The sequence below is a fragment of the Mustela nigripes genome, chromosome 3 (assembly GCF_022355385.1).
Source record: "Mustela nigripes isolate SB6536 chromosome 3, MUSNIG.SB6536, whole genome shotgun sequence".
Classification (NCBI taxonomy): domain Eukaryota; kingdom Metazoa; phylum Chordata; class Mammalia; order Carnivora; family Mustelidae; genus Mustela; species Mustela nigripes.
The window spans coordinates 142684695-142697398 of NC_081559.1; the positions used below are offsets into that span (position 1 = coordinate 142684695).

The 12704-nt window shown below is 32.7% G+C and overlaps 1 protein-coding gene across 1 annotated transcript in view; it reads left to right on the forward strand.

Moving 5' to 3' along the window:
• ZC2HC1A (zinc finger C2HC-type containing 1A) overlaps positions 1 to 11738 on the forward strand; it is a 47582-nt gene extending 35844 nt beyond the window's left edge. The window contains exons 8-9 of the mRNA XM_059392895.1: positions 1928 to 2035; positions 9168 to 11738. Of these exons, the coding sequence (XP_059248878.1) occupies positions 1928 to 2035; positions 9168 to 9333 (274 nt within the window). The 3' untranslated portion in view covers positions 9334 to 11738. The remainder of the gene's footprint in view (positions 1 to 1927; positions 2036 to 9167) is intronic.
• The last annotated feature ends 966 nt before the right edge of the window (positions 11739 to 12704 follow it).

Consider the following 12704-nt stretch of genomic DNA (forward strand, 5'->3'; position numbering starts at 1 on the left):
GTATCTCATGTACATATTAAATGAAGGTGATAGGATTTCTAACAAGGCTTTGTTCTAGAGCCAAAAAATAAAAAATTTGTCCTTTCTAGTTCTCTTACAACTCTCACTGGAGGAATTGCTATTGTTTGGCAGTGATTTTCTTAGAGATTGAATTCCTGAAAAGGTACTATAGCAGTTCAACTTCCTAGAGGGCTATTTAAGAGTAGAGTATATGTCATGGTTAGAGTATCAGCAGGCATTTGAAGAGGGCCAGGGTAACCCAATCATTTACCAAGATGGTTCTAGTCAAAGTTTAGAAAAAATTTGAAGTAACTATTCAAAGCAGCCTCTCTTTGAACAACAGACAGCATTCCATATTGAATATAATAAGATTTGTAATATGACCCACCTAAATTCAGGTTCAAATACTGTAGCCTTGTAATAGCTTTGTAGCTTACATAATTTCTCTAATATGATTTTCTTCAATTTTAAAACGGGAATAATATCTTCTGAGATTGCTATGAAGATTAAACCAAGTAAAGTATTCATAGTACCTGGCATCATATTTGGCATTCAAAAAATAGATGTAGTTATTAACCTGCGTGTATTTTGGAGGTGGCTATGGAGGTGGCTATGTAGAATTTACAGACTCTCCAGCTTTGCTTTTATAAAGGGGAAAAATTTCAGCCATAGTTGAAGAACTTACAATCTAAAGGAGTTTTAAAAAGTATTCTGTTTGTTGCTATAACACAATATTGCATATCTCTGAAATGAAAAGATTTGACTAAATCTCTAAAGAGGAACTAGCTCTTTATTTACCATATGACCCCAAGTTCAGCAACATACTGGATGTCACCTTGGTTGTTACTTAACCACTCTTTGCCTCAGTTGCCTCATTTCTAAAATGGAGTTATTAATACTACTTAATCCATTGGATTATTATGAGGAGGAAGTAACTTTATATATGAAAGCAATTAGAAATCTGTACCAAACGTAGTAATAAGCAACATTTTGTCAATGTTGACTAGAAACAGTATCAATATCGATAATAGTAATAACAGTATCATCATCATCATCAACTATTCTAAATGTTTGTATAAATTGCAGTTGGTATCCACAATTTCTTCTAAGGTAAGTGATGATAGTCATACTTTATAAATAGGGGAACTTGGATACAGGTTGGCCACTACCTCCATATTAGTCAGTAGCAATTGGGATTTGAATCCAGATTCATCTGAATCTCAAATCCTATACTTTTACCATTGTACCATCATTCAACCCTCTGAGCTTTCTTTGTTTCCTGAAATTTCATAAAGGGAATTAAGTGATAATCCAACCAGAAATCCTCTACTAGTAGCAGATAGCCCAGGCTGTATACTTGGCGAGATTAAGTCTTAAAAGGGAAAATTATATTAACCCATTTATTTTAGTTGCTATTTCCAAAAACAGGCTTTCATAAATTGAAAATTATTAAAATGGTTAGCCTATGGTTTTTTCTTGGATTTAACCATGTCTCATAATATATAACATTATTTAACAGTTATTCATAGGCATTTAACAAGATACCTCTCTATTTTGAAGGAATTATAGATTTAAATTTTTAAAAACCTAATGCCTGTCAGGATTATTGACTTAAAATTTCATGTAAAGCATATGTGTGTACACACACGTATATATATATATATATATATATATATATATATATATATATATATATGGTTTTTTAAATTAATTTTATTTACAATCAAGTTAATGTTAGTAAATGCAAAATGCTTTGGTTTATCCTTTGTTTTAACTACTGTTGTTTTCAGATTTAAAATAATTCAGTTTTACTCTTTTGAATTCACCTTTCTACAGCTTCAAAATTAATCATGTAAATAAGCAATATAAGAAATAAATGCTTGCTATTCAATACCTTTTCATTATGCCATCTCTTTCTCTCTTCTAGAACTAACATCAAACCTCGGAATTCCACACCACCAAGTTTGGCAAAAAATCCTTCCTCAGGTGTGGTTACAAACAAAAGAAAAACATATACTGAGAGCTACATAGCCAGGTATGTTTAGTTCTGAGAGTCTATTAATTAAAATAAAAATGAATATATGTAGTCTTCTAAGGACCAAATACAAAATATGTATCAGGCTTTTAATAGAAAATCTGATTTTTCCTTTGCTGTATGATTTATTTTCACTTTAAGCTGTACACTAAATAGTTTGGGCATAAATGATTTTTTTTCATAAATGATATTTTTCTAGACCTTGTATTATTATTGTCAATGCTTGAGAACAGTTTGTTCAGTTTTACTGCATTCATTTGTGTTCTATATCTTAATTTTAAGTGTAACATGATTATTTTTACCTCTGCAAATTGAGTAATAGACCCTTTAGACTGGCATTATAATTTTCAGCAGTATTTAAATTTACTTAAATTACCTGCTGAGCTTGTGATTATCCATGTACTTCCCTTTCTTATCTGTCACAGTATTTGTACATCTGACATTCGCTCTCTTTAAGTATAAAACAAATCATTCCAGTTATATCTATATATCTATATCTCCTTATTATAGAAAGTTTTAAGGCAGTATACAGAGATCCATGACCTACAGTGAGATAAAATATTATACAAAATTGAAAATATGAAAAGGAAAAATGAGAATTAAGAGCTAAAGGAAAAAGAAGGAATAACGTTAGTCCCCAAAATATGTGTCATGAGATGCTGTATACAGGCTAGGTTTTGGCCATAAATTGGATCCAAATTTGTAGTGGCCAGAGTACAGGAATAGTTAGTTACATGATTCATGTTGTATTAAAAAAAAAAAAAAATCATTTCTCTGTGAGAGTACACCTAGTTCTGAGACTTCAAAAATCTGCCTATGAATTCTCATGGAGTCACTGGATAATTTATTATGATTTTTAAATTTTTATTTTATTTACTTTCAAGTAATTAACACATAGCATATTATTAGTCTCAGAGGTAGAGTTCATTGATTCATCAGTCTTATATAACACCCAGTACACATTACATCCCGTGCCCTCCTTACTGTCCCATCACCCAGTTAATTCATCTCCCTGACCATCTCCCCTCCAGCAGCCGTCAGTTTTTTTTCCTATGTTCAAGAGTCTCTTATTGTTTGTCTCCCTGTCTGATTTCATCTTGTTTTATTTTCCCCTCTCTTCCTCTATAAACCTTTGTTTTGTTTCTTAAATTCCACATATGAGTTCTTAAATTCCACATGAGTGAGATTATGTAGTTGACTTTCTCTGATTGACATATTTCACTTAGCAGTTCCATCCACGTCATTGCAAGTGGCAAGATTTCATTTTTTGATGGCTGAGTAATATTCCAATTTGTAACACACACACACACACACACACACACACACACACACACACCCCACATCTTCTTTACCCATTCATTTGTGGACATCTGGTCTCTTTCCATAGTTTGGCTCTCATGAACATTGTTTCTATAAACATAGGGATGTAGGTGTCTCTTCTGATCACTACTTTTGTGTCTTTGGGGTAAATCTCTGGTAGTGCAATTGCTGGGTCCTAGGGTAGCTTCTCTATTTTCAACTTTTTGAGGAACCTCCACAATATTTTCCAGAGTGGCTATACCAGCTTTCATTCCCACCAGCAGTGTGAGAGGGTTTCCCTTTCTCCTCATCCTCGCCAACATCTGTTTTTCCCTAACTTGTTAATTTTAGCCATCCTGACCAGTGTGAGGTGATATATCATTGTGGTTTTGGTTTGTATTTCTCTGATACTGAGTGATGGTAAGCATTTTTTCATGAGTCTGTTGGCCATCTGTATGTCTTCTTTGGTGAAATGTCTGTTTGTGTCTTCTGCCCATTTCTTGGTTGGATTATTTGTTTTTTGGGTGTTGAGTTTGGTAAGTTCTTTATAGATTTTGTATACTAGACCATTATCTGATAGGACATTTGAAAATATCTTCTCCCATTCTGTTGGCTATCTTTTGGTTTTGTCGACTGTTTCTTTTGTGCAGAAGCTTTTTATCTTCATGAAGTCCCAATAGTTCATTTTGCCTTTGTTTTCCTTGCCTTTGGAGATGTAAGAAGTTGCTGCAGCTGAGGTCAAAGAGGTCACTGCCTGTGTTTTCCTCTAGGATTTTAATGGATTCCTGTCTCACATTTAAGTCTTTCATCCATTTTTGAGTCTGCTTTTGTGTATGGTACAAGGAAATGGTCCAGTTTAATTCTCCTGCATATGGGTGTCCACTTTTCCCAAGAACATTTGTTGAAAAGACTGTCCTTTTTCCATTGGGTATTTTTTTCCTGCTTTGTCCAAGATTGGTTGACCATAGAGTTGAGGGTCCATTTCTGGGTTCTCTATTCTGTTCCATTGACCTATGTGTCTGTTTTTGTGCCAGTACCATACTGTCTCGATGATTACAGCTTTGTAATATAGCTTGAAGTCCGGAATTATGATGCCACCTACTTTGGTTTTCTTTTTCAACATTCCTCTGGCTATTTGGGGTTTTTTCTGGTTCCATACAAATTTGGGGATTATTTGTTCCAGTTCTATGAAAAAAGTTGATGGTATTTTGGTAGGAGTTGTACTGAATGTATAAATTTCTCTAGGTAGCTTAAACATCTTAATAATATTTGTTTCTCCAACCCATGAACATGGAATGTTTTTCCATTTCTTTGTGTCTTTCTCAGTTTCTTTCATGGTTAGGTTTATTCTTAGGGATCTTATGGGTTTTGGTGCAGTTATAAGTGGGATCAATTCCTTAATTTCTCTTCCTTCTGTCTTATTGTTGGTGTACAGAAATGCAGCTGATTTCTGTCCATTGTTTTTATATCCTGCCACTTTGTTGAATTATGTATGAGTTCTAGAAATTTTGGGGTGGAATCTTTAGGGTTTTCCACATGGAGTATCATGGCATTGTGAAGAGTAAGAGTTTGAAGAGTCACTGGATAATATAACAGATAACTTTTTTTCCTCTGGTTTTATTGAGAAGTAATTATCATACATCAATGTATAAGTTTAAGGCATACAGCATGATGATTTGATTTACATATATTATGAAATGATTACCATAGTAAGTTTGGGTAACACCCATCTTCTCATACAGATATAATAAAAAGAAGGAAAAAGGTAAAAAAAAAATTTCTCCATTGAGAACTTTTAGAATTTACTCTCTTAGCAATGTCCCTATCACACAGCAGCATTAGCTGTAGTCATTGTGTTGCATATTACATCCCTTGTACCTGGTTTATCTCCTAATTGGAAGTTTATACCTTTTGACCACCTTCCACCAATTCACCTTCCCCATTCAATGGATAACTTCTTAATTAAAATCTCTACTATAAGTATGACAATGCATTTCATAATATGTTTTTTTAAGATGCCCTCAATACAGGTCTATAACATGATATCCTATGATTCACCAAAATTTGCTGTGATATATATGTGCTATATGTAACTATATATGTTGTCTACTTTCGTTATAAGTATAAAACATATACAGCTATCCATTATTCAGATTTAATCCAGGGATAGATTTTTAAATATTCAGGGTTTTAGCTGTCAGTCTTGGTTGTTGCCCTTTAGAAAGAAGCACCTGTGGAACTTTCTAAAAATGAACATGTCCACGTCCTTCCCAGAGAGATTTTGATTTCTTTGGTTTGGATTTTAAAATTTTTTTTTTAAAGATTTTATTTATTTGACAGAGATCACAAGTAGGCAGAGAGGCAAGCAGAGAGAGAGAGAGGAGGAAGCAGAGAGAGAGAGGAGGAAGCAGAGAGCCCAATGTGGGACTCGATCCCAGAACCCTGAGATCATGACCTGAGCTGAAGGCAGAGGCTTAACCCACTGAGCCACCCAGGCGCCCCTGGATTTTTAAAATTTTAAGAGTAATGATTATGCATAACAAAGGATGAGAACCATAAAGGAATAGGTGAAATGCTACCTTTGCAGATAGATTCTTTCATAAATAGTGTTTGTTTCACCTAAGGCTTTGATACATTTTAAATATTAAAGAAGTGAACTTAATGTTTCTTGGGCTCCCAAAGCTGGCTTGCTGTGTTGTTGTATATCTGGAGCCTTGTGTTTTGAATCCATGCTGAATGTAGGATTAACATCTCTCATAAAATGGGAAACTTAATAAATACATGTGCTTAAATAAAAAATTCATCTTATCTTTCTAAAGAGGTAGACAAATGAAGTGACAACAGGCAGGGGCAAAAATCCCATTAAAAATGAGTTTGAATTCTTTTTTGTTTTCTTTTATTTCTTTCTTTTTAAATGGTTAATATGTGATAGTAAGCCCTGAACCTTGTTCACTTACCTGACTTACTACACTACCCAGATAGAATAATTATAACCACAACAGATGAAGAAATTTCACAGATTTCTTTTTCTGGAAGTGTGTTAGGCTACATTTTCTGGATAGTCCTTCCACCAAAAACACCTAGAAATGTTACACAAAATGGGGCAAATATCCTTCTAAATGTGTAGCTTAGCTCTCAGAAAAGTAAGGGAAACTTCCACAGGTAAGTAAATAAAGGAAACCAGAGGTCAGCTTGGTAACTTAACTCTGACATTGCACTTACATTTGAGATTTTGACTGATCTTGCCTACTTAAATTCTTGAATTTTAGTGTCATTTTGGGAGAGAGGACAGTGATTTCTTAGACTTGCACAAAGTGGAGATTTAGAAACTCAGCTTTCCCTTCCCGTCTCCTCATGCCCCTTCCCCTAAAGCAGGGCTCTTGAAATGTCCATTAAGAGGTTGTCTTAGGCTTGGCTAGAGGTAATCACATGGTAAAATATGACATTAGGATTATTTATAGGAAATAGGAAATGCAGTAGGCAGTGTCTAGTGTTACTCTTTCCTGGGAGCCCTTGCCCAAGTCCTGGAGCTGGTTTTCTTTGGCTGTCCAAGTGACAGCTTAGGTATGAGAGAACAAGATCTTAACAGATGTGTGTAGGATCAGTTTAATTGGAAATTCTGTGTCCCCAAAGGGAACCAGTTTCTCTTGTAACAGCCCTGTAGACATAGCTTTCAGGTTGTCTTGAGGGATGTCTAATTTCTGTGGATTGCGTGTAAGTACTGTTGCCTAGAAACACAGCTGGCATTCCACCTTTTGAAAGGTTTTCATTAAAGAAAGCTAGGAAGTTATCCCCATGTTAGATATGACCAAAGAACCAGAAAAAGAGTTCTCTTTATGTTGTACTATATATATTAAAATAGAAACGATTATAACTGATATTCTTGTGACATTTCTGCTTTTTAAAGAAAATGCTTCTTAAATGTCACCATTGAACATGAGGACTGATAAAGGATTCTATAATCTACATTTTATCAGTGACATTCCTTTTTATTCCTGATTTTCTAAATGTTTTTTTAAAATAAAAAATAGGTGGTGAATGTTATTGGATATAATATATATATATGTATATATATATATATGTAAAATCAATATTTTTAAATCCCTGAATCTGTTTATGTGATAAATTATATTAATAGACTTCCTAATGTTAAATCAGTATTATTTTCTGGAATAAATCTGAAGTGTCTTGAATTGCATATGTTTGTAGATTGTGCTTGCTAAAATTCTTGGAGATTTACATGCATTTCCAAGTTAATAGTTGTTGATTATAATTTTATATTCTCTTAGTCTGAATATAATAGTTTTACTGACCTTCGAAAAGAAATTGCAGAATGTTGTTTTTCAACCCCCTCTGCTGGAAAAGCTTAGTAGGAAACTTACCATGATTTTTTCTTAGTATTTTATTTATTTATTTAATAGAGTGTGAGAGAGAGAGAAGGCATGAGTGGGGGAGAGGGGCAGAAGGTGAGGGAGAAGCAGACTCCCTGCTGAACAGGGCTCTATTCCAGGGTCCTGGGATCATAACCTGAGCTGAAGGCAGACATTTAACAGACTGAGCCACTCAGGTGCCCCTAGAACTTGCCACGTAAAATTACTATGAGTCCACTGTGTGTGTGTGTGTGTGTGTGCGCGCACGCACGCGTGCACGTGCACACACGCCTGCACATGCTCACTGATGAGGTATGTTAATTACTGATTAACTGATGAGAGGTATGTTAATTACTGATTCAGTCACTTTAATGATTCTGTCTATTTAGTGTTATAGTTGGTTTGAAATCAATTTTCATAAGATATTTTTCTACAAAAGTTTTCACTTCATCTCAGTTTTAAATTACTAGCATAGAATTGTTCTTATAATTTTATATTTCTGCTATCTATATCTGTAGTTCTATCCTTTCATTCTGAGTATTGTTTATTCCTTTTTTATTGATCAATCTTGAAAGTTTACTTTATCATTTTAAAAGGATCAAATATTTTACTTTATTTATCTTCTTTACATATTACTCATTCATTCATTTACTCAATAAAAGTATTTACTGAGAGATGAGTTTATGTCAGGTACTTCTCTTGATCCTAGACTTAGAGCAGTAACAAAATAGATAAAGATCCCTGCACTTGGGGTACTCACAGTCTTATGGAGAAGACAAGATGTAACAAAAATGACATATATTGCATGTTGGGTGGAAAACAATAAAGCAAAAGGGGACACAGTTTAGAGTGGCAGTGAGTGTCCAGAGCCATGAGGATTGCAGTACAGGGGATGAAGGATGAAAGAATTTGAGTGTGTATAACCAAATTAGACCAAAGGACCTAACAAGATTCAACCTGAGTAATGATGAGAATTCAAGTGAAAAGACTCCATGGATACAGTGAAAATAACATCACACATTGGGAGAAGTTTTATATATATATATAGTTTTATAATAGATGTAATAATATATACATATTTATTAAATTATATATTTGGAAGAAAGATGTCCGTCTTTCCTCAGGGCAAGGTTCCAGTTTTCTTTTTAGTGATAGTTTTACAGAAGGGACAGTATAAATTTCCATTCTATTCCCATTGTAGTATATGCCTAATACATTGAACAGATGGAAAGTGTGGTGGTATTTGCTCATGAAAAATTCTCATAAGCAGGGACAAATATAATGCCAAAGAAAATATTTAGTATTTCATTATTAACTAAAAGGGGTTTTAAAATTTGAACTAGAAAAAATATTAAAACTAAGCAAGCTTGTACTTATACTTAGTGTTAAGTACTGTTTTCTAAGGGTTATGAAAACTGCTGACAAGAACTTGTGTTTCCACTTTTCTTCCTGTGCTCCTTCAGGCCAGATGGAGACTATGTATCTTCACTTAATGGCGGAAACAGTAAAGTCATGGAAGGAAATTCAACAGGACACTTACCAAAATTCTGCCATGAGTGTGGGACTAAATACCCTGTAGAATGGGCAAAGTTTTGCTGTGAATGTGGCATTCGAAGAATGGTTCTGTGAATAGAGCCCCAAAAAAGCTAAGTCCAGAATTTTACGACTGTTGCTGCTTGGACAGCTAGAGCACTTCCTTTAGTGATTTTATGCTAAAATTATTCAAAATACTTTTTTCAGCAATTTTTGGAGCATAATTCTTTGGCTGTGAAATGTGTGTGTATATATATATGAATGTGTACATATACTGTATATAATAAATACCTGATCCCCCAAACTGTGCCATTCAAGGAAATAGTCACTCATCTGTCAGAGAATAATTTCAAGTGGAATCATTAACTTAGGTATTACTTTTCTGTTAACAGTTGTTGAAGCACATTAAGCATACCTTCACAAAATCAAATGCTAGTGCTCAGCCCTTCAAGCTTTAGGATGATAGTTACTTTGAGGAAAAGTCAGAACAAACATTTTTATTATTGGTGCCTATTTTCACGTAATATAAGATTGGATGCTTGGAATTTTGCAAACGAAGAGAGTATTTTCAGTTGCAGTTAGTTATGTAAGGTCATTTTCCTGTAGAGCTGTTTTACGGTTAATTTTATAAATATTTTTAAAAGAGAGGAATTCAACCTCTACAGGTCTATGTTGTCCTTTACTCGATATATCATTAATTATATAATTTAGAGATCTTTATTTATTCTTTAAAATGTAATTATGCAATTTCCTTTTCAGAGACAGACTAAAAAATATAAATGTATTTTATTCTAGTTATAACTTAATGACTTTTTTTTACCTCTGTGTGTTAGTTGAATGTATATTCTTTCTATTTCTATTGTGTCTCCATATTTCACTTTTTTCTTTTTCACTACCTCATGTCTGAGGAGTTTTAGTTTACTACTTCCTTATTTTTGCAAAGTTTGAAAATAATTATTTAATGTAAGAGGCACAAGATTCCTTGCAAAATTCTACATGTTCATTTCTGTGTCTGAATTTAGAAGAAATTATTTTAATGGATTTCAAAGCAAACCACCTGACCCTAATAAATAATTTGGATAATTAATCATTACTGCAGGGCATGCAGGTAAAAAGTATTATTTTTTGATTTCCCTTGAAGTATAGTTAGATGTAGTGATGAGTTGGCTAGGGTCTAATTTTTCCTACTTATATTTTCTGTTTAGTGTTTAATATTGAAATACCATTCACATCACAGTAAAAAAAAAAACAAAAACTGAAAATGTACTGCTTTAATGCACAGCTGACTTATGTAATAAACATTCACAAAAACTTAATTATACTTTAACTTTGGCTAAAGTACAGCTTTTAATTGTTATCACTTTCAATGTGACAGTATTTAGTAGTAGATTCTTTGATTGCCTGTGCAGCCCAGGCAATAATTCCTTAGTAATTTCTGTTGAATGGAGAGAAAACAGCTTTGATCTTATAAAGGTGTAAGCAAATCTTCTATAGGCCATTTCTAATTTCTCATTTATTATTATGATCAACTGTGTAAGGGTTAATGTAGAAATTTGTGGCTTTTAATTTTCTCTGAAATTTATTTATGCTTATACTTTATAATTGTATTCATTAGTGTTTTTGGTTTTGGTTGTTGTTGTTATTGTTGTTTTCCATTCAGGCAAGGGATGTAAACTTTGAGGTAATAGGAATTGTCATTTTATGTATCTTATAGTTTCTTTCCTGACTTTTCATTAACTTTTTTAAACTGATTATCTTTATTTAGTCATTGGTCTAAAAAAAAGAGTCCATTAACTAGATTAAACTTTAATTAATTTAGGAGAATAATGTACATAAATTAGATTTTCATTTCAATGATATATGTTATTCTGTCCTGTTATAAATCATACAAAGAACTTTCAACTTTGTTTTCCCTGGAACTAAGCATTATTTTTCATTTTCCAAGTTTGTTTTTGTTTTTTTTTAAGACCATATAATTTTTACCCAAGGAAGGAGTAGGTAAATGAGCTCAAAGTGGCACATGTTTGTTTCTCACAGAATTTTGCAGTAGCCAGTAAATGTTATAATGTACTACATGGAAAATGAGTTGGTAAAAAATCATCCAATTCTAGAACCCAGAGATTATTATAAACAGTAAGTAGTTGAAGTACACTTATGAATTATGAAACATGTTGTGACAGTGTATTTAAATGCATTTTTGTATTACTTACATATATTATTCTCACATTGATTTGTTGTACAGTAGTTCAGTTTATAAGAAATTTTCCTAGATCTATGCATCATTTACTTTTTTATTTATTTTCACAAGTATTTGCAGTGTGGTAGAATTAAAAAAAATGATTGTAAGCTTAAATTAAAAATGTAAAAATTGCTTATATATTATTCTGAAAGTCATTAGCTTGAAAAATAAGATTATTATGGTTGCTGTTGTCTCTTGTCCACTCTGTTTTTTATTACAAATACTGTCTTCATTTTTGAACCAATTCAATAAAGACAGAAAGCAAAAAAAAAAAAATTTTCAGTTGGTCTTTATTGACGTCTTAGCTTTTAACCAGACATAAGTAGTAGAAAGATAAGAGTACACTGAAATCTGAAGACAATATTCTAAGTCAAAATTCAGATTCTTTTAATGAGATAGTAGCTTTTCATTGGCAGGTTTTTTGTGCCATCAGCTTTTGAAGAAATTGCTATTATTTTGTAGAATTGAAGTGTTTTATGGCATCTAAGTATTACAAATAATGTTTCATTACAAGATTTCTAAGACAAAAATTTTCTTTATTCTAGTAAAATATAGCAGTTAAAAACATTAGTGAAGTCAAGGTTAATAGGAAACATTGTGGATATTTCTAGTCAGGTAATACACAGTTTAATGGCAAACAGTACTGGTTTGTGATCAATACTTAGTGATTTAGATGATCATATTTAAAATTTTAAACAGTAGTTGTCTCTAGTAAAAATACAATCAAATTAGACATGTTTGGTTTGTATTCAATCTTCCCTGGGCTAGAGGCGAATATTTTTACCATGAATAGAAGCTCAGGGAATGAAAAATAATAGAAGAGGTACTTAATTACAAAGAAATCTTGTTTCTTTATTTGCGTTGCAGGTATATATGTATTTTATATACTGGATGTATTTTTAGTACTAAGGTAGGTTAACTTTTCCTGACTATATTATTGAATAGAGCAGTGGAAAAATCATTAAAACTGATTTAAGGATAGCCACACTTTCATTTAGAAATTTTTGAGATTACTACTGTCAGAATACTCATAGATAATATTGCCTGGTTTATATGTGAACTGCTTTTTGCCACTAGAGGGTGCTTTTAGATAATTTAATATTGCCAGCTTCCAATTCTTATTTTAAAGGCCTCTCAGCAATATAGGTATGAGAATGATACCATGATGTTACAGAGATTTATAAAAGACAGTTTTTATTTTGTTGTGATTTTAGTAATTCATATGTTG